Source organism: Eleutherodactylus coqui, chromosome 9 (assembly GCF_035609145.1).
Source record: "Eleutherodactylus coqui strain aEleCoq1 chromosome 9, aEleCoq1.hap1, whole genome shotgun sequence".
Classification (NCBI taxonomy): Eukaryota; Metazoa; Chordata; class Amphibia; order Anura; family Eleutherodactylidae; genus Eleutherodactylus; species Eleutherodactylus coqui.
This window is the reverse complement of record NC_089845.1, coordinates 90,282,038-90,305,525: the sequence shown is the minus strand read 5'-3', so window position 1 is coordinate 90,305,525 and position 23,488 is coordinate 90,282,038. Positions and strand designations below refer to the sequence as shown.

The 23,488-nt window shown below is 42.6% G+C and overlaps 1 protein-coding gene across 3 annotated transcripts in view; it reads left to right on the top strand.

Moving 5' to 3' along the window:
- Positions 1–23,488, top strand: part of CCDC178 (coiled-coil domain containing 178) — a 371,972-nt gene that overhangs the window by 25,895 nt on the left and 322,589 nt on the right. For all 3 annotated transcript variants that reach the window (XM_066578043.1, XM_066578044.1, XM_066578045.1), the window contains 2 exons: positions 16,541–16,753; positions 22,839–23,059. In XM_066578043.1, coding sequence (XP_066434140.1) covers positions 16,541–16,753; positions 22,839–23,059 — 434 coding nt within the window. The remainder of the gene's footprint in view (positions 1–16,540; positions 16,754–22,838; positions 23,060–23,488) is intronic.

The window sequence follows — 23,488 nt, the reverse complement described above, 5'->3', positions numbered from 1 at the left end:
TTCTACTGGGCAAATACTGATTGGCTTTTGCCTAACAGAAAGTAATATCAATACGAAGGCAAAAATGGGTTATGCTGCAACTTGAAAAAGAGGCTGTGAAAAATGTGGCCATCCGAATAGATACATAGATTTAGACTAACTCTGTATTATGGACCAAATATGGAGTTAAAATACTCTAGTATGAACAGTCTTAGACCTGTTTCATACGACCGAGAAACTCGCGTGAGAACTGTGCGTTGCGAGATACACAAATCTTGCACGAATATGAACGCCATTCTTTTGAATGGGACCATATACATGAGCGATATTTTCCCGCACTGCATGTCCTAACCTTGGGTGTTTCTTGGAATTCATCATCCATGGATTTCAATTGGACCTTTATACATTGCATGCGAGTGGAATGCGAGGTTTCCCATTGAAATGTGAAGTGTTTTTTTCTGTCTAATAAATCTGTATACTGCTAAGGGCGCGTTCACACCAGCGTTCAGCATGCGTTCAGACTTTTCATTTCTCTGTTCCACTTTTGCAGTAGAGAGACGAAAATAACATCAATGGGGGAAAAAAAACTTGTAATTCTGTCTCTCTGCTACAAAAACAGAATAGAAAAAAGAAAACCTGACCGTAGGCTGAACACTGGTATGTATGAGCCATAGTCGTGTGGGGCATCACTGCTGGGTGCTCGAAGTGGCAACCTGAGAATCATGATCTACTAACACTATTTACCAGGAATGAGGGGAGTGTGCCCACCATCCCTCACCAGAATGAGTAAGGCCATTGGTAATGGTGCCATCCTTGCTCACATAAATCTTCGAAGGGTTCACGCTCCATGTTCTTTTTTTCTCTTGCTCTTACATCACAAATGAGTCCATTTTTTGTCACTGGTGGGACTGCTGTGAATCCTAGTCTTGTGCATGTGTGGATATGACCAATATTTGTATGAGGAGTGCTACCAAGTGTGATCTATTGCACTCCTGATGTTTGTGCTTTTTTTGTTTTAGATTTTTTTAGATTCTTATCTTGGAACTTCATGGGGCCATTTGGGTATATTTGCACATAATACATTTTTGGTGTGCATCTTTTTCAAAATCCACATGTATTACATGTGAATTTTGATGCAAACGTCACCACTCAATTTGAAGATCCTGTTCAAAAGGCGGATTTCAAAATCACGGATTTGCTGCAAAATCAATGTAGAATTTACAACAATTTTGTGAGGCTTCCACATCAAATGCACAGCAAAGTCCATAACAAATCAGTGTCCCATTTATTTGAATGGGAATCCAAACTTAATCAAGCATGATTAAGACCCATTGACGGGTCGAAACGTCGTTGGTGTTTCTGTCTATTATGGAGGAATAAAGGATATACTTTTTATCTCCTCTTATGCTGCCTGGACTACATATCTTTCTTCTGAAGCATCTATTTTCGTCAGTCTCCTTCCTGCAGGGCAATGTATGCTACGTCACTAGTGACATAGCGTTCACTGCCTAGCAGGGAGTGCTGAGCTATTTCCGAGGCTGCGCATGTGCGCTGTCTTGCGGCAATAGTATATGAACACTTGTAGTGAGACAGCACGCATGCGTAGTTTCTGCAATAGCTCAGTATTTCATGCTAAGCCATGAATGCTTAGCTAGTGACGTAGCATACATTGATCTGCGGGAAGGAGACTGCCGAGAATGGACGCTCCAGAGACAAGAGGATCCGGCAGGCTTACGGACTGCAGGAGCCAGGAGAAGATCGGGGAGGAGAAGATGCGGTAAGAAGACTGACAGGGGAAGAATAGGTAAGTATTGATTTTTTCTTTTTCTAATGACTAAACCCCTTTAAGCCCTAAACCACCCAACGCACATGGTGAAGGTGAATGGGCTTTCCAGTATACAGTGTACCAGCTATGTTCTGTATGGAAACTTGTCTCATATGCTCACATCTTAGATTTCTGCATGGTTTGGGATACTGGAACAGCTAGATAATTATATTGTATGCGGACTGCATTATAATGATGAATAAAAAGGAAGATTTTCGACATGAAGTTTAAAATGAACAAAATGTAGATTGTTTGCCGCTTTGTCATCAAGTATTGTTACTATAAAAATCCCATTTTGCAGTCTGTTACTAAGCAGCAACTGGGAGATCTTTAAATGCCTGTGCAAGGAAGATCAACAAGAGTAAAGTTTTTTTCTCTAATTACTTGTGACAAATCCAACGTCTTGAAATGTTTATGTGAAATTGTACATTCACTCTTTGTCAGAAAAGTCATGCCCCTAGAAGGAGTTATTTTTTTGCTGCTAATCTCAGCGTGCAGTTACATCTCAGGCAGATATGCAAATGATTAGAGTTGTGGTGTGATTAGATGTACAGTCTTACCACTTGAGGCCATAAAAGTGGTTCCACCCTTGGCCTATAAAAAGGCTTTTCCGAGGCTACTTGTGTGTAGTGGACCTCTTTTTCCGCTTGTGTAGAGCTTGTAGACCCCTAGACGTGCCTCTATGGCGCAATCGAAGAGATTTCACTCAGTTAACAGGGTTTGAGAGGGAGCGCATTATTGGAATGTGAGAAGCTAGATGATGGTATTGACGAATTGCCCGCGATCTAGGGTGTTCTGACCAGATTGTTAGAAGGTGTTGGAATTAGTGGATGCGTAAGGGCATGGAGACAAGTTCACTGGACTCAGGATGCCCTCGACAGACTACCAGACATCCAACAAGCATGAGCAGCTCCAATTGTTTCGTTGTCCACTATCCAGAGACAGGTGACACCTTTGTTAAAGGCCCCTGTACTGCCTTTGACATCCACCCACCCACCCTTGGCTCCGTTTGCAGTGGTGTCGTGAACAACAAAACTGGACTGCTACACAGAGAAAATGGATTGTCTGCAGCGACAAATTCCAGTTTAGTTTGAGCATCTGAATCCCACCTTTGCTAGTGATAAACTGCATCCACTGCTGGTGTGATGGTCTGGGGGGATCATAGCATACAATTATCGGTCACCCCTAGTAGTGGTACAAGGGACAATGACAGCTCAACAATATGTTCAGGACATCCTGCAGCCACATGTGTTCCTCTCATGCAGCTTCCAAGAGGCATCTTCCAGCAGGATAATGCATGGCTGCACACACAAGGGGGTCACAGAAATGTCTCCGCAATTTTTTCACACTTCCGTGGTCTAGCCAGTCACTGGATTTATTGCCCCAATAGAGCATGCATGGCACCCTCTGAGATACCACCCTCGACATACTATGAGTTTGCACGGTCTAGTGGCTGAGTTACAGCAAATGTGGACCGATATGCTGCAGGATACCATAAAGTATGCCACCATGCCCGCTTGTGTCACATTTTGCATTCAAGCTAGAAGCGGACAGTTTTTCACAAAAAAATTATCCCTTTGCTCACATATTGTAACCACTTACTTATATCAATGTTACAATCACAAAAAGTTTCAATTGATTCCAACAACTCCCTCTAGGTGCCTGATTTTTTTTTTACAATGAGTATATCTGCACAAAGAGCTTGTTCCATCCTATTGCTATGTAGTGGAAACCCAATATATATCTATATGGATCGGTGGGCCTTGGCAGTAGACAGTTGTCAATTTAACATTCTGTATACATATTTGCTTTCTGTCTTGCTACAAATATAATGTTCTTACAGTTATGCAATAGGTACTTCCGCTCATATGAAAATATCTGTTTTATAACTCTGCTGACATGGGGAAGCCAACATGAAACCAATCTATATATATATCTATTTTTCCGACTGTTCGTGCCATTAGGAGAAGTATAACTCCGACATAGATAACCGCAGTCTGAAACAGCTACCGCAATAATTTCCCCAGCAATTTTACTGGAAACAGACGCGAATAACATGGGAGGTCTATGCTATTATTAATTCATGATGTAACAACCAATCATATCGAAGGAACCACACGTGGGGCAAAGACAACCCACTCATTTCATCCACCACCTGATGGCCAATCACAGATGACCGGAGGATGGAAGAATTGCAAGATGCTTATCCAATAATTAAACAATACGTTGTAACTATGTAATGTTTTGACCTGCAACAGAATCTGGCCCTGCCAGCAGCGGCATCCACGCTGGGTAATCTGTACTGTGGTTTAACCTGGCAGCTCATTGTCGGGCATGCACAGTACAGACTTTTTTTTTCAAATATTTCTTTCCCCGCACCGTTGCTAGGTGACAACCCAGAATCTACAACCTGACCACAATGTCCATGGCGGACAGGCCATGGATCGGACAGCTTCTATTGATCTTAACAGAAGCTGTCCGCGCGGAAAAATGGAGCATGCTGCGGTTTTTTTTTCCTCCGCTTGCGCTATGGGTGCTTTTGCTGCAGATCCGCGGTGCGGGCGTCTGCTGTGGATTCTGCAGCAAATATCCGCCCGTGGGCAGGAGCCGATAAATGTATGTACTTGTTAGGAACTGAGCTTTAGAAAACAGTACTGGTAAACCTTTTAGTGAACGGATTTTCATAATATTTTGTCAACTCATATGTAGCTGGTTAAACTGTTTGTAAATAAATATCATTAAAGTAATAATTTATTTTTATTTGCAGACTTTTTTTTGTGTATTTTAGGGAATACGAATGTTACATCAGACATTTTTTATTGTATCTACTGTTCTATGTTTTTGTTGTAACAGTAAAAAAAATCTAGCAAACTATCTTTATATTGCAGCAACATATTGTACATTGCTTTATAGTAAGTAAGAGAAGTAACGATACAATATAATAAATAATAACAAATGAACATAAACAGTTTAAATAAACAAATTAAAATGGAACCTGACCAAGAGCTTTTACCCTGAAAGTGATGAGTAACATCAAAGCGCAACCTGTGAGCCTACTGCTACACTAGTGTTTTATCATCCATCTGTTGTATGTTAAAAAAAACGGACGATGGACGGACCCATATTATTCAATGAGGCTGCACACACTACCTTTTCATGCAGATACGGACTGCAGGAAAAAAACTCATTGCATGTCCTATTCTTGTTTGTATGACAGTTGAGAATTAGGACATGCAAATGGATGTGAATGTGTGGCCAGTCCATGCATTACACAGCACATAGACAAACATCCTTGTGGTGTCTGATGCGAGTTGCACCTGAACCTCTTAGGCATAACTCGCGTATACAGCAGGTGTGTCCGTAGCCTTAGGTTGTCTTCACAGACCACTGAAATGCTGCAGAATTTCTACTGCCGGAATCGCAGCGGACATTCCACAGCATTTACAGACCAAGGCATATGGAGGAGATTTCTAAAATCTCCTTCACGTTGCAGAAAAATTCCCAACGAATCCACAGCGTTTTTAAAAAAAATGCCTGGGATTCTTAATCCAAAGCATGTCTATTTATGCTGCTTAATTCAACCTTTGCAATGCAAAGATTAAAACATGCAGCAGAACCGCAATTAAAGGGAACCCGTCATGATGGTTGAGCCCCATCAACTATAAGTCCAGGAAGTGGTTTTGATACTCACCGCAAAGTTGCTGCTCGCACACAGTGTGCTGTTTGCACATGCTCTTCCATTCATCTCTAGGGAGAGCGCACACACCCGGCTGAAAAGAGTCATGCTGTGTCTGTGCGGCAACTTTGCAGGTACACAGCTCTGGAACAAGGTGCCCACTGCTCTTTGGACTCCCCTTTCCCTCATATTGAAGCCCCATAACATAGTTTATGGGGCTCAAATGTGATGACAGATTTCCTTTAAAAATGGAGCCAAATCTATACCATTTAGCTGCGGATTTGGCCACTATGACTTTGCAGCATAATTGCTGTAGGCTTTCCATTGTGGAATGCCCTCAGTGATAACACCACTTGTGAAGGTGGCCTTATAGTTAAAGAACGGGGCTGAAAATCAAGCAAATAAATTACAGGTCCTATATACTACTAACTCTTCGCCTTCAAGGGATTGAGATCTATTTCTGAAAGGCTATTATAGTATTATGTAATACTGCAGTTTCTCAGAAGCTGGAATCGCCTTCACGGGCTACTTTCCAAAATTCTTGCTGTCACAATTCTAGCTTTGCAGCATTCACGGAGCTTGCCAGAGAGCTTTGTAAGTACATTTCTAGAAGTCTATACTGTCTATATTCTGGTTTGGCTCACAACCCTGGACATGTTACAAGGCCTATCTAAAATGTCCGATATTGACTCATTTGGTAGCTACCATTCAATTGTTGGAGTTGTGGAGGATTTATTCATCACCGTTTTGCATGGAAGTCTGCAACATAGAAACTTTGCACAAAGATGAATACTTTTTGTTAACCTCCAGCAATCCATGTCTATTGTGCCCAGCTGCAACCTTGATGTAATACTGGGATAGTAAACAATGTTTTCACAGTACATAGATAATACACGCAGCGACCTCACAGTACAGGGATAGTAAATTAAATATTGTAACAGTACTGGGAGAACAAATACAATAATGTTACAATACAGGGATGAAAAGTACAGTAATGTTGCAGTGCAGAGATAATAAACACAGTGATGTCATAGTACAAGGATAATATAGTGATGTCACATCACAGTACCTGGATAATAAATACAGGACTGTCACAGTATAGAGATAATAAACACACTGATATTAAAGTACAGAGATCATATACACTGTGATGGCATACAATAATAATAATGCACATAGTAATGTTACAGTACAGGGATAATATGAAAAAAAGGGTTGGTACCATGTAGCCAGTAGAGCAAAGTGTGATTGTTCTCAGTGAGAGAAATCACATAATCTTGTAGATATGATACCTTTTAGGCCTCCTTCCCACGAGCGTGACGGGCTCCGCCGCGTAATATTACGCAGTGAAGCCTGTCACGGCGCCCCCCAGAGCCCCTATACTTACCTGCGGGAGATAGCGTGAAACCGCTTCCCCGCCCACCGCCGTCGCGTCGTGTGACACGCCCACCGCGTCACGTGACGCGGCCAGCAGTGTCACGTGACGCGCCGGCCGCGTCAAATGACGCTGCGGCGGTAGGTGGGGAAGCGTTTTTTCACGCTATCTCCCGCTGGTTACAGCGGGAGATAGCGTGAACGGACGGCTTCCATTGACTGCAATGGAAGCCGTCAGCGCGTACAGCCCGTCCTCACCCGCAGCAAATAGAGCATGCTGCGGGTGAGGACGGGAGAAATCGCGGTGCGTAATTCCGCGGTGGAATTACGCATCGTCAGCATTGTGCTATTAGGTTCAATAGAACCTAATAGCAGGGGGCCACGCAGCGGATTTTTGCCGCGAATTTACGCGGCGTAAATCCGTTCGTGGGAAGGAGGCCTTAATGGCTAACAAAAATACATGATGTTATAGCGAGCTTTAGCGTTCTTCTATCGACCTTTCATCAGCCTGCACCTGCTACCCCTTCAAATCAACAGGATGGTGGAAGCAGCAATCACTGCTCAGGACATTGAAAAGCAAGTGCTATTGAAAATGTTTTGCACAGAATGTTCAGGAAGTTTTCTCCGCTCCCTCGCCCTTCCACACAACCCCTCTTCGTGACTTAGGTTGAATCAGAAGACAGTGTATAATAGAAAGTTGCAGCTTTTCCCGGTTCCAGCATCTGGAGGAACATTTTGTTTAAGAAAATATAAATACTTCCTTTTCACATTGACAGTCTTTACTTTGTTTAGACATTAAATCCATCATTATAATGAAATGTTATCAAGCAATACATGTTGATGTACAACTTGCCACTGTAGGAAACAATAAACATGAGCTAGAACACAGTATGTATTACATTGCACTAAACCTATGTTCACACCTCCAGCGAGATCCTTTGTACTGCCAATTAGTCAAAGTCTTGCTGCCTGCTGTGATGACTGAATCCAAGACTCCAGTGTGAAAAGAGGCTTAGAAAATAAAACCCAATGCATGTTTAGTTTTCCATTATGTAAAGTCTACAAGATCTAAATATTCTCCTGCGAGCCTTTCTTGGTGTAGCTGCCCGGTGTACCATCCTATATGTGACAAACTGAAACATTTGCTAGGGCTAATTCTTCAGAATTACATTGCTCCACAAAACCTGGCATACATGGCCTGCCGTATTCAGGAGGTAAAGGGGGGGAAAAGCCAGTAACGGTACAACTTTCTGACGAATGAGAAGAGTCCAGAGGCAGGAATAGTTAGAATACTAAGAGGCATAGGAATTATAAATACATACACCTAGCAAACTTGGGAGTGCTAAGCCACCTATAGTATACATCATTCAGTGCTGCTGCAATATGCTGTATACTGGGCTTTAAGCCCCATTTAGACACATAGATTATCGCTCGACATTCGTTATAACGATAAAAGTGAGCGATGGTTTTGCTTTTAGGGCGCCTACCCACTTGCGATTTTTTTTTTCCTTTGCGTTTTGCGTTTTTTCTGAAGAGCAATTAGGATAGAATGTGTTCTTGTCCACTTGTGTTTTTTTTTTTTCGGTCCGTTGCAATTTTTAACATAGGAACTGTCAGTTGCATATGTGTCCTTATTTTTCTCTTAATGCACCCATGAATGTCAATGGAAATTAATGGAAAAGGCGCGAAAAAGCTGCGGAAAACGCTGCGTTTTTCACGCACGAAAATCGCAAACGCCAGTGGGTAGGCGCCCTTAAAGACGACATTTTTAACCCCTTAACGACCAGCCCATAGTGTTTTTACGTCCTCCCGAAGTGGGCTTTATTCTCTGAGGACGTAAAAACATGCTTCCTGCAGAGACTAATGCCCCTCGGGCTCTGGACGTGACAGCTCCATGCTGTCGGTGTCCGCAGGTAGCTGACAGCATGGAGCTGTCATCCCGGGCTGTTCGGACACCCCCCCGGCATTGCGATCGGTGCTATGCAATGGATAGCGCCGATCGCAAAAAAAGTAAATAAAAGTACACAAAAGTTAAAGATTCAGCTGCTCTGATGGATCGGATCCATCGGAGCAGCTGAAATTACTCACCCAGGTCCGGCACGCTGCTCCCCGCTCTCCTGCCGCTCCGGGGCCCGAAGCCGGTCTTCTGCGCATGCGCGCCAGGCGGCATTACGTCAGCCGCATGCGCAGCAGGCCCGGCGGCGTGGGAGATTTAAAATCTCCTGGCTCCCGGCTCCTGTAGGTAGCCGGGAGGCAGGAGATGTCAGCGGGGACTGCGGCGAGCGGTCCCCGGTACCGCGATCGCCGTTATCCAATGGTTAGCGGCGATCGCGAAAACGTTTAAAAAAAAGTTTAAAAAGTCAGTTTCACCTCCCCTCATGGATCGGATCCATGAGGGGAGGTGAAAATACTCAACCCCAGTCCTCAGCGGTGTCCCGATGTCCCGGGACCCGAATCCCCGTCTGCGCATGCGCGCCCGATGATTGACATCGGGCACGTGCACAGACGGGCTCGAGCCCCAGGAAATTTAAAATCCCTCTGCTCCTGGCTGCCATGTGTAGCTAGGAGCAGAGAGATTATACCGGGGACATGATCACTGTCATCCAATGGATGACAGTGATCATGTAAAGTGAAAAAAAAGTGTAAAAAAGTAAAAAAAAGTTTTTAAAAGTTTAAAAACCGTACGTTTCATCTCCCCTCATGGATCATATCCGTGAGGGAGAATGAAAGTATGTACCTAAGGCCCCCAGATTTATCCGCGGACCTTACCACAGCTTCTGCACACGCACCCGTCGCCAAAATGGCGGGCGCATGCGCAAAAGCTGTGGATTGCCAGGATAATTTAAATTCTCCCTGCTCCTGGCTACAAAACGTAGCCAAGAGCATGGAGATTTAACGGGGGGCCGCGGTGAGCCGTTCCTGGTCACGTGTTCGCCATTATCCAATAATGGCGATCACGTAAAAGTAAAAAAAAAAATTTGAAGTTTCATCTCCCCTCACTGATGCGATCGGTGAGAGAAGATGAAACTTTTTACCGGAGGCCTGCGTATTTGAACCCCGACGCGATGTTCCTCCGTGGACCTTCCCGAATTCTGCACATGCGATTGCCGGCAAAAAGCCGGACACAGGCGCAGGAGTCAGGGAGCCCAGGAAATTTAAAATCTCCTTGCTCCCAGCGACCAACGGTCGCCGAGAGCCTGAAGCAGTGACGGGTGGCCTCGTTGAGCGGTCCCCGGTCACGTGATAAAAAGGTAGCGATCTACCTTAGGCCGGTCTCACATGACTGGATAGGAATTACGGATTCTGCATGCGTCTGATCTGCGGTAATACGCAGATCAATCGCATTGGATTACACAATTCCGCTCACATTAGTGGGTTGGAATTATGTAATCCACTCGCAGAAAAGAGAACGCAGCAGGTTCTATTTTACCGCGGATATCGGCAACATAGAGCCCATTGTGCTCCATGGTCGTGGATATACCCGCTGCCCATACGCAACTACATTATATACGGGCTGCGTGTACCCGCGTCATCGCTAAGCGATGGTGCGGGAAATACAAACAAAGGTGTACTGTGCATGACCGCCTGTGTGAGTAGGCAGTTATGCGCAGTACATTACGCAGCCGTACGCAGGGTCACAGCCGGGCTCACAGATGGGATCCGCTGTGGGCCTCCGCAAGCGGATTCCGCCTGCACCCGCGTGAGCCCGGCGTTATTCAGACTGCTACCTGTAATACGCAATTTACAAGAAGCCCTGGGAACGCTCACCTTCCTGCAGTTCCAGGAGTACCTTGTTGAGCGCCTTCTGTGTGAGACCGCCGCACCTCATCAAGCTTACGGAGACTCACAGTGCGCCACTTTTTACACCCCATACCCGCTACTGAGGTCACGAAATACCCCCAAAAAGCATGAGAGGAGGGGGGGGGATACCCGGTTTTATTGCCCCATGGGCCCATTCCAACCAGCCTCCGAAATTACCCCTGTCTCCGGAAATACTACACAGTTCACATTTTTACTTTTATCTAAGATTTGCGAACGCCAAAAAGGGCGCGGAGGGGGGGGGGGGGAATTTTTAGGGAGTCAATCTTTATTCTGTACAAATAAGCAATGGGGCCTGGAATTTATTCAGTTGTGCCCTAAAATCCAACAGGTGTTCCGTCCTTTATAGGCCTTGCCATGCGTCCTGTAAGTAGATTAGGGCCACAATGGGTATGTTTCTGCACTCGGGACAAACGGGGGTATCCATTTTGGGGTGAAGGTCTTCATTCCTATCTACGCTGTACAAAAAAACTGTTTTTAAATTTAAAAAATTGCCAAAAAAATTGAAAATCGTAACTTTTTCCTTCTGCTTTGCTTAGATTCATTCAAATACTGTGGCGTCAAAATACGCAGTACACCCCTAGATGAATTCGTTAAGGGGTCTAGTTTTCAAAATGGGGTCATTTGAGGGGGTTCTTTATAGTTTTGGCCGCTCAATGGCTCTATAAGTGGGCAATGGGGCCTGAAATTTATTCAGCGGTACCCTGAAATCCAACGGGTATTCCTTTCATTGTAGGCCTAGCCATGGGTACTGTAAGTCTATTAGGGCCACAATGGGTATGTTTCTGAACACGGGACAAACAGGGGTATCCATTTTGGGGTGAAAGTCTTCATTTATATGTGTGCTGTACAAAAAAAACTGTTTTTAAATTGACACAATAGCCCAAAAAATGAAAATCCTATTTTTTTCCTTTTGCTTTGCTTGAATTCATTCAAAAACTGTGGGGTCAAAATATGCAGTACACCCCTAGATAAATTCCTTAAGGGGTCTAGTTTTCAAAATGGGGTCATTTGTGGGGGTTTTCTATGGTTTTGGGCGCTCAAGAACTCTACATGTGTGCTATGGGGCCTAAAAGGACTTCAAGCAAAATTTCTGTTTTGAAAGACACTGACTACTCCTTTCATTTTGGGCCCCGTTGTGGACTCAGATATAACAATAGGGCCACAATGGGTATATTTCTGAACACGGGAGAAATAGGGGTATCCATTTTGGGGTGTAAATCCTGATTTTCATGTAAACTATAGGAAAAAAATATGTCTTTAAAATGACAGATTTGCAAAAATATGAAATTTTACTTTTTCTCCTCTAAATTGAATTAATTCCTGAAAAAAAACTGTGGGGTCAAAATACTCATGACACCCCTCAGTGAATACACTAAGGGGTGTAGTTTTTAAAATGAGGTCATTTGGGGGGGTATCTATTATTCTGACACTCATGAGCCTTTCCAATCTCGGCTTGGTATAGGAAAACAAAGTGTTCCTCAAAATGCTAAAAAGTAATGTTAAATTTGTACGTCTCCTAAATGGTTAAAAAAAAGCGAACGTTTTTCCAATGTGCGCCCAAAATAAACGGGTGGAAATATAAATCTTAGCAAAAAATTTCTATATTATGTTTGCACATATTTAAGATATTGCAGTTGGAAATGTGAAAAAATGACGATTTTTTTCAAAATTTTCCCAATTTTGGCGCTTTTAATAAATAAACACAATTTCTATCGGTCTATTTTTTCCACCTAAATGAAGCACAACATGTGGCAAAAAAACAATGTCAGAATCGCTTGGATATGCAAAACCTTTCTGGTGTTTTTCCATGTTAAAGTGACACATTTGCAAAATTTGGCCTGGTCATTAAGGCGCAAACAGGCTTGGTCACTAAGGGGTTAAGCTAACGAAAATCGTTGGAAAATGTCGGCTTTTTCGGTCGTTGTATTATCGTTTTGTAGTGTTTGCATTGAAAACTCCCCTCAAATCGCTGAATGACTGAAAGATGTAATTTTAACCAAACAATAAGCAAACGGCCAAACGATGGGTTTTAAGTGGACTGAAAGACAACGATGAGCGAATCTTTAACGAAAACTGCACAACGGGTGCAAGATGGCCACAACGATTTGCTTAAACAATGGCTTTTGAGCAAATTTCGAGCGAAAATCGTTGTGTCTAAATCAGCTATAGCGCTCTCCTAAATAGCTAGCAGCTATAAAAGATATCAAGATGCTGCAGACTATTGACTCTGCCACAATAATATTGCCAGGTCTGCGTGTTTAAGCTAAAAAAATAAAGAAACCCCCCAACATGTTTTGTCAATTTAGTGGCGTCCTCAGGGGTCTGGGGTTACTAGAGTCTCACCCACCTAAATGACAGCTGCTACCATGTTTCCTTGAAAATAAGACAGTGTCTTATATTAATTTGTGCCCCAAAAGAGGCACAGTGTCTTATTTTCAGTGGAGGGGGAGCTTATACTCACCTGGTCCTTGGCGTCTGGATCCCTGGTGCTGCTGATCCCAGCGGCGATGCGGCAGGCTGCAGTGTCCTCGACGTTCACACAGAACTCTTCTTCTGCTGACGGGGCTTTGAATACCCGAATTCACGAGCGCCGTGGCTCAGCCAATCAGAGCCAGTGCTCGATGAGCCAATCACAGCCGTTCAGTGATGTCATTCACTGAATGGCTGAGAATGATCGAGCGCCAGCCCTGATTGACAGCCCTATGAACTTAGCGGTGATGTCAACACTTGTGCAGCCGTGTAAAAAAGCCATTAGGAAGGACACTCAGCCCAGCACCTTGGTGAAAAGTTAAGTATATGCAAAATAAAGTATGTATTGCCCTATGACCTTTGCAGACCTTTGGTTCAAAAGTTACCTTTTCTAGAGGGCTTGTGATAAGCTGCATTTTTGTGCATTTTTTTGTGTGGATTCACAATATACTTTTTATGTACAATATATGATCTAAAAGAAAGCGTAATATTAGCCTTTGAAGAAATGAATAAAGTTAACAATGGTCAAGCGCTGCGGAATAAGTTGGCGCTATACAAATAAAGATTATTATTATTATAACAATGCGTAGCTCAAAACCAGCAGAAGTACTTGCAACATCTGTCAACTTTTATGCAGAATTCACCAAATTCTTATCAATTTTATCATAATCAAGATTCTAAAGGGGAATATAATGTTGATACCAATTTAAGATTGCCGTGTGCATGATGCTAAAAAACCCCCCAAAATATGCCATTTTCTTTGTCTATGGGCCATATATTATATATAATGTACTTATGTTGGTTATATTTAGAATGATTGATTTTTTTTTTTTTTTTTTTTTTATAGCATCATGCATACGGCAATTTTAAATTGGTATCAACATTATATTCTCCTATAGAATCTTGATTATGATAAAATTGATAAGAATTTGGTAAATTTAATTTTAAAGGTGTTTTCAATAGATATAACATTATATTTACATTGATCTTCAGATAAAAATAAATGTGGATGAATTCTTCTGACGGCAATGAAAAAGTTAAATACGATATTATACAGTATAGCCAGGCAGAAGTGAAAGGGTTTATATGTTTTTAAATGGAAGTAAAACAAAGTACCTTTTGAAGGTGACCAAGATCCCGTGGAGGGTCGAAACGCGCCCCATTGTACCTTGATGTATGTGGCACAGTTGAAATTAAGGCAAAAGAATGTTTCTCACAAACCAGCTGCCTTCTTTGTGGATAAAGTTACTATAGGCCGCTTATCTGCTTATCTGTTACAAAAAATGGTGTTGCACAGTGTTCTTGTTCAAACGAGTGAACGATGTTGTTGTAAGCTAGGTGTTAGTCTGGGTTCACACGGGACAAATTTGCCGTGGAAATTCTGTGTGGAATTCCTGTGCTACTAATCCGCCCGCAACTCCTAATCCCGGGATTAGCCAGCCATGTGGACAAGATTTTGCAAAAATCTCATCCACACAGGGCGGCCAATCTGTCACGGCAAAGCCGGGCGGAACCGGCGATGCAGTGCGGAATTGACATCCATATCAATTCTTTTTTCCCCCCCTGTTTCAGCCTTACTCCTATCTATGGAGAGAGAAAGCCGCAACGGAATGTCAGCAGCCAAACCGCTCCAAAACCCGCAGTGAAATGCCGCAGGTTTTGAATCTGCGTCTCTCCCATGGAAATCTTGCGGCTTTTCGGTGCGGCCAAGCCGCATGATTTCCATGGCAAATCCGCCCCATGTGAACCCAGCCTTAAGCTATAGTGCTAAACAATTGCATGTTTGTTTGTTTTGATAGTCGGTACTGTGGAAACAAATCTGTAAATTATTAGAATTTATTTTAGTATAGAGAATACAATAGTCAAAACAAAAAACTGGAATAATGGCAGGCAAGAAGACAGATGCTTTATGAATTTAAGGCTTTCAGTAAAGCTTCGTGAAAACTCTCTGCGGAAAAATGTGAAGGCGAGATGAAAATTGGAGGGAGATTGCAGAGACTGAAGTTTTATCTTCAAGTATGTACTTGAAGAAATAGCACTAATGCTTAAGCTACTAAAGGCTCAACACAATTAACACTTAAAAGATGCTGTCAAGATGTCTGTACTGTTTGGTTTATGAGGCTTTTTCTCTTCTGCACCATGCAGTGTTTTGCTCTGTGTCTTCGCATTTTCAGTTATAATAGTTTTTAAGCTTTAATAGTATGGGCACTGTACACACAAAGCCATTACTTGTTGGGCGTATTGTTTTGAAAGCTAGTTGTTATTTGTTTTATATAATAAAAAAACATTTTTCCACATTCATTTGACTTTTAGCAGAGGTGGACACAAAGTCCAACAAACTTACCTAAACATAAACACCGGGGGTGTACATTAAAAGTCATAGGGCCCAAAGCAAAATACAGAATTGGGGTCCCCTGCCTTCTAACCCCCCAAAATATATATACTACAAGACCACTTTTATAACATTTCAGGCTCATTTACAACAGCTCAGCTTTAGCATAACTCGTAGCAATGCAGTCATCAAGCAATAGATAGCAGTTCTGCACAATGATAGACATTAGAGTGCAGTTACTCCACTGATCACATCTTCTCTGTTTGGAGTCCTCTGTTTTCGTTTTCTCATCTGTGCCCAAACTGCATATAGAGACTTCCTTCTGCCATGACTTCTATCTGTATACTCTTTCAATCCTGCTGCTACCTCTTTCTCTTAATGTCCCAAAAAGTAATAATGCTGTTTCCTCTTGGTGCCCCCATAGAGTAATGGTGCTGCTTCTGTGGCCCAAAAAGTAATAGTGCCCCTCTGCAGCTCCACAGAGTAATAGTGCCCCCTCTTACCCCCTTAGCAATAGATACTTAGCAGTAACCCTCTCACTGTGGCTCCTGTCCAGAGCCTGCAGCCTTTGATATAGCCCCTAAAATCTCACGCGAATCTGCATGCGGCAGGGGGCCGAACCATTTGACCTTTAATCCCCTTTTCCCTCTGATCTCAAGAAAGCTGAACCTGCTTGTTAAGCTTAAAAGATATGTAACTGCTGTGCCGCACACTGTTTGACTTTGGGCCAAATCCAGAGGTGAACCCTAGTCTTCACCCTTTCACCCCATTAGTTAGGATTTGGACTTGACTGTGGAGTCCCTAGGCCCTTACACTGGAAGTGGTACCAGTTATGTGGTAGCTGATGCTACACTAGACCAAGGTGTGGTACCTGAGCGTATGAAGAGAGGCATAATCAGGACCATCCTCTGGTGTGAGGCAGGCAGCATAAAATGAAGAACGAGCTGGAGGTCAGGGCACACAGAACAGGTTCAGCACAAACAGACTAGGAGTTGAGGCAGGCGGCAGACACGACAATGGTCAATACAACAATCCGAGGTCAATTTGTCCTTTTTGTCTTCAGATTTCCCAAAGCAAGATGGAGATTTGTCAGTGAAGATAGACACCAAAGCTGTCATCTCGGAAGTTGTACAGTTAATCTGCAGGTTGGAAGCAGACCGTCAAGAAGCAGAAGAAGCTTTGAAGTTAGAGAAGGAAAGAAAAGTACGTCTGATCGCACAACTTGATGTCCTCTCCCAATGGAAACTATACACATTTCCTGAAGCTGTTCAGAAAGGTACAGTAATGTGTAATTTTCTTTAGATGGTGGGTGATTAAATGGGTATTTCCAAAATTGACATTTATCACATATCTGCAATCTCATAGGTTTCTCAATACTCGGAACCCTACCGATCCTAAGAACAGGGCTCATGTATCCCCCTTTCCTCCTCACTGCAACCCGCCTTATTGAGGAGGAGCTTGAATGGAGTTGCAGACATATATGCTCTCTAGCACTTCACTCATTGCGGGGCAACTGCTGGATGCTATGGCTATCAGCCCCATAGAGCTGAATGGAGCGTCAGTGTGCACATTTGGCTGTAGCTCCATTCAAGCTTCTCATCACTACAAGGGGTGCAGTTTTCATTTAGTTGAAAACTGTAACAAAATATTTGTCTTTTACCCAGTTATTCAAGTTCTTTAGCTACACATCTACATAGGAGACATCATCGAAATTGGTTTGTTTTTTGGATAGTTATGACCTATAAACAGCTAAAAATAACATGTCTAGTTTGTGTGGTTTACCCCCTCGAGCTTTATGGGTTTTTTGTGTCAAGTATTTGCTCTTTATCAGGATTCCATTGGGATGCTCATTAGGAAGCAGGTTACATCTCCATGTATCTGCTCCATTGAGCTCATTTACTAAATGACACTTAATATCGCTGATTTGTATGCACTATTTCGCCATGATGTACTATACAAATATAAGGGAATAATGTAAGAAATATTGCTGGAACAAATTAGAACATCTTGATAAATTGATTACATTGAGTTAAATGCCTTTTTAAACAGTTTTAACATTTGCACTTTGTCGTCTGTTGTTATTTAATTACTATCTTGCGCCTGTATACTCGTTTGCTATATTTAGCTAAGGTTTAGTGAAGTAAAACAAACATGCTTTATTTTATAATAGGACAGTTAATGGGAGTTTGATTAATGCTTGATAATGAAGTAGAAGAGGATTATTACAAGGACTTCAGTGAAATACTTCTAGCTAGAGTATATTCCTTCAGTTTAATTAGGCAGAAGGGCTTGCATGTATCATGGTGCTTCTGACTTGAACATACCTAATAGTTTTTTGTTTCGTGTTGAGCTTTAGGGCTCTTTCACACGAATGGACATTCTTCTGCGATCATGGTCAGGTTTTCTCATCCATTCACATGACAGGGACCAACGTTTTTAGCGAAAAAATACATTGCACCCCAGAAAACCGTCTCTCTACTTAAACCCCCGGGTGCCTTCCAATGCCTATATAGATGCACCTGCAAGCTTTTCGCAACTGCTAAAATGCCTCCAGCTCCCATAGGAGTGTATAGGAGCCGCCCCCGTATATTTGGAAAAAGATAGCTCCAGAACTATCCTTTTGCCCAGCGTATATGCGTCAGCCCGTATTTCGGTCCTGTATGTTCCATTTTTCATGGTTCAACGTTTTTATGTGCCGTATATTCACCCATGGGAACGAATGTATTGGAAACCAATGGCTCAGATGGTTGTGTATATTGGTCGGGCATAAGAACGTTGCCGTTTATGCGCTCGTGTAAAAGAAGCCTTAGGCTGGTTTCACACGGGGGCGAGAAAATCGCGGGTAGCAGCAATGCGATGCTACATTTTTCCCAAGAAAAAAGCATCACTGACGCGATATCGCAGCGATTTTGTAGCAGCGAAATCGCTGTCGCCCGTGTGATAGAGGCCTTAAAAGGATTTGCTAACCAAGACAAGTCCGGTTAAAGGCATTGTCGGAATATAATTATTATTATTATTTTTTTAAATGGCTGGAAATTATATAAAATTACAGAAGAAGCAGTACTTACCTCTCTTTAGTTTACCTCCTCCTGGCAAACCGCAGAGCAGCTCAGGTGAAGACCTGATTGTCAGCACAGACCGTAAATATTCTAAATTCCTGGCATAACGGTTTCCTGGATGTAAGTGCTGATGCCAGGAGAATGGGCAGTGACGCTGCGGCCTCTGATTGGCTGCAGCAGTCACCTGACTTCCGGTCTGTGCTGACAGCGGGGTCTTCACCGGAGCCAATCTGATGTTTCCCGGGAAGAGAGGTAAGTGCTACTTCTTTTGTTATTTTATATCATTCCGGATATATAACATATTTTTATACTCGGACAACCCTTGTAATGGTGCTTTTACATGGACGCACGGTCTTCCATAAGATGCAGCAGAATTTGCCGGGTGCAGAAATCTGCAACAAAACCCATGCAGCTTAATTTTAATTCCTTTTTCAATTCCGCATCAAAACCCACATTTAGCCACGCAGACTTTGGAGCAGTGTGTTCCGCAGGATGTAAAATTCTGCTGTGTACTTTGGAAAAATTCCGCCCGTTTGAAAGCACCCTAAAGGGTTCACCCATCTGCCATAAATGTCTAACATGGGAAATGTAAATGCTAACTATAGGGAGTAGCTGAAACAATTAAAAGGAATATGTCATGTTTTTAATTTTAGCTTTATTAATTGCATGTCACCCCTTAATGACATGTGACTTAAAAGTGTATCACATGTTACAGTGGAGGGTTTAGCCAGTGCTAAGGAGCTGAGCTTGCTGCATATATTAGTGAATGCTGACTGTGCTACACAGCTGACACCCGTTAACAGAGACCAGGGACGAAAATAGATCAAATAACTCAGATCCTGGTTATTTATCCCCTCATGTGCTGTTATTAACCCTTTCCAATCCAATTTGTATCCTGGTTTTCCTAGGGGGCTTACTCTTTTTCTGCCGTTAAACAACAGCGCTATATGCTGGCTAAAGCCAGTACTGCATGAGGTGACATGTTGGATAGGCTCCAACAGGCTTGCAATATACAGTAAGAGAACCCCGACGGACTTCTTCCAACATCGGAGCTGTACAACCTTAAATCATAATGTCTTCAGAGGTCAGACAGTGGATTGGAAAGGGTTAATAGCGACTGCAGCATCTAAGCAGTTACACAGAGCAGTTATGGCAGCCCATGGCCTAACAATGGCCTCCAGGCCTACCATGTACTGAAGCCTATTAGGCTTAGCATCGTTCTTCCTCATAAGCCTTTTCTCGTCCCATGTGAAAGAAAATAGACAAGTTCATTACAACGGGACTAGAATTTAACTGGTGTAAAAGGACCTTAACACTGACTGGCATGATAGATTGCAATACAGAAGTACTGCAGGGTATTATACAAGCCATCGCATGTTCAAGTCACCTTGTGGGACCAAAAAAGACATAAGAATTAGGTTATTAAAGTTTAGAAAATAAAAAAAATCTAGTATTAAAAGTTCTCTGATGTCCGTTTATCGACATTCACTGAAAGGAAAAAACTAATTTTAAATGCTTTCGTAACACCTGCAGAACAGTACAATGCTATTAAATTATTAAAGACCTCAAAGTCCCGGGCCCAGATGACTATACAGTGGAATTTTTGTGGATATCATGAAACAAAATATCATCCCAGTTAGGCCTCCTGCACATGGGAGGGTCGGATTCCCGCAGCGGAGTTCGACACGGTGCCTGGCGGCTGACCCCTTCTTATCACTCCGCCGTCTTCCTCCTCTGCCACGAATGTGCCGCCGGTGAGCCGACACACATGCGCAGTACAGAGGACGCCGGGCTGTCGCTATGGCGATGGTCGCGGGAGCCGCATCATTCTGCAATGCGTTTTGCCATAGCATGCTATGCGCTGGATTTGCTGCAGAATCCAGAGGTGGAATCCCGGTCTCCGGATTTCGCAATTCAAATCCGCCCGCGTGCAAGAGGCCTTTTTGAATTTATTGAACAGCTATTTACAAAGAAAGAAGAGGCCAAGCCACAAAAATACTGCATGCATCAAAATGCTAAAAAACTGCAGGGAATGCGCATACAATTGCGTATCTGCTGCATTTTTACCTGATCCCATAGACTGTAATGGGTGATTGCAATCCATGATACGGATAACAAAAAAACTCGCCCTGCTGCGCATTCATTTCCAGTGATTCTAAACATTGATGCCAAGAAGTCTTTGGATAAAGTCTCGTGGGGTGGATGGGCAGAGTGTTCAGTAGATTTGGGGTGATGGGACACTTTTGCACACTTAATGTATTATTCAACAAACCACCGATAATAATTCATGCACAACTTGCGACAAAGTGCTGTTTTTTCCTTAAATGGCTTCAACCAACTTTGCCTTTCACTGCTGAGGTAATTTAACAACTAAAGCATTTGGATAGGTTTGAGACAAAAGATCCCAAGAATATCTCTCTGAAAAGTTTATTTTTTGAATTGGAAAGTCTATATTAGTCACTTTCTTAATGCAAATTGCATAAAATGACTGCTGACCCTCTTCCGCTACACCTCATGGTATTTAACGGCTGACTTGGCAGGCTCTCTGGGTAATTTGCGGATATGATAATGGCACAACAAATGATTAGAATATCCTGTTGTTCCAATTCACTTTTAATCAGCAATATAACTGATACTTAAGAAATGTGACATCCACAGGACCAGAGAAGGGGGAATTTTCCATTGATGTTTTCCTCATTTACTGTGGATATAAAAATCTACACACCTCTGTTAAAACGCCATGTTTTTGTCACGTAAAAAAAACCCATAAATGGTATTACCACATCCACTGTAAGTATGAACTACTAAAATACCACTTTATGTACTCCACATGGTAAACTGTGTTATCAGCCTCCCAAAAAAATTGAATAAAAAGTAATGGAAAGTTACCTGTACCCCAAAATGGTACCAATAAAAATTATATCTCATCACACAAAAAACAAGGCATCATAACACAGCTCCATCCACAGAAAAAAAAGTTATGAATCTCAGAATATGGCAGCAACAGCAATAGTTTTACATTTGTTTTTTATTAAAAAAAAGGTTTATAAATTTGGTGTCACTGTAATCATACTGACCTGTAAAATAAAACACAATTGCATTTTTTTCTCATTCCAGAACTACCTCCCCCCCCCAAAAAAAAGTTTAAAAGTGCTTTAACTCATTGTATGGTACATAACATGGTGCCATACCCATTAGATAGGATTAGACTCCTCTGGCTGCCATACATCTCCCCGGAAACAAAAGGATTGAGCAGTTGCCCAGTCCTTAGCTATTCTGACATCTGCCATTATGAAACAGTTGGAGTGCCGCAAGTCTTTATGCTGCCTGAGGCAAAGTGTGAAATGCTCAAGGTGCCTAAGGTCGGTCTCAAACGACCAGATTTGTATTGCGGATTCTGCGAACGGCGTCTGCATGGACTTCCCGCAGTAAAATGCAGACATTGAAAGGCATGCATTTTTCCTTCACACTTGCGGATACAGATTGCATATTCCGTGAGCGGAAGATAAATCGTAGCATGCTCGATTTTACAGCAGAATCTGCGCGGATGGCCTCCATTGATGTCGAGGAAGGAGTCCGACCCACAGCCTATGCGCAATTAACATTGGTCTGCGGGTACCTGGGTCATCGCTGAGTGACGGCGCGGGAAATACTGACAAAAAAACCAACCTGTACTGTGCATGACCGCCTATGAGCTTCCGCGGTCATCCGCAGTACAGTTGAGGGAAGTATACAGGGCCACCAGCCGGGCTCACAGCTGGAATCTCAGTCTCAGTAGTAATAGTGAACCCCATAGTTTCCCAGTACTAATAGTTCCCCCCTATTGGTCTTCAAGTGGGCAGCAACCCAACAGGTGTTTCACTCACCAAGCCTGCACCACTATTCCAGCACCGCTTCCAAGTCTGTGACCCCCTGAGCTCTACGCCCTGGTGTCTGCACTGTGTACAGGCCAGTGTCTGTGTGCAGGAATGCAGACATCAGGTGGGTGGTTAGGGGGGAAGGCATTGTGAAAGTTGTCATATTTAATAGAAAGTCACATAAGAATTTTTTTTTTAAATCTGTGTATAATAAAAACCTTATTTAAACAAGCTGTCATTTTCTGCTAATCGAGTACATTCAGTTTTAAAGAACCTGTTGAAATACTCCACCCACATACATAAAACGTCTCTTCTAAATTGCAAAGCTTCATAAAGGTGACAATTACAGTATATTAGATTTCAAATGTTCATTTGCAAGTACGTCTTTAGCTATGTCATGAAGTCAGTGCTGTATGTAATAAGCATTCTACTTTCCTGTGAACAGAGTATGATGCTAGTGCTCAGGATCTCTCAGAACTGCAGTGGCATATCTCATGTAAAAAGCAGGAACTGGAAAAATCAGTGGATAGAATGGCAAAGACGGAAGCCGTGAAAGCAAGACGTGAAGAGAAAATCGACTTTATTAAGAAACACCGCCCTCTGCTGGATGATAAGCTTCATCTTGAGGGGGATGCCATGAGCAGGATAAAAGAGGCACAAGCTATCGTAAGTTCTAATATATCACAATATGAACTTGTTTTTCCTTAACAATTTCTGTATGCCAAGTACAAAATGCTCCGATGGCATACAAGATAAGCCGGTCTTTATAGTAATACAATATTTAGCGATCTGGGGCTTAAAGAAATCCTAGGGCCTATAGCAAAACTCAGAATGGACCACAGCTCCGGGAAGTATCTATCTATCTATCTATCTATCTATCTATCTATCTATCTATCTATCTATCTATCTATCTATCTATCTATCTATCTCCTATCTTTCTTTCTTTCTATCTTTCTTTCTATCTTTCTTGTCTTTTTATCTGAAAAATTAATACAGTGTGTAATTGTATGGTGTAACTGCACATTATCAATCCTATCCTTCCGGGTTGTCAGGTAATCTTCCCTTAGAGAGAACCTAGAATTCTGCATGGAAAGG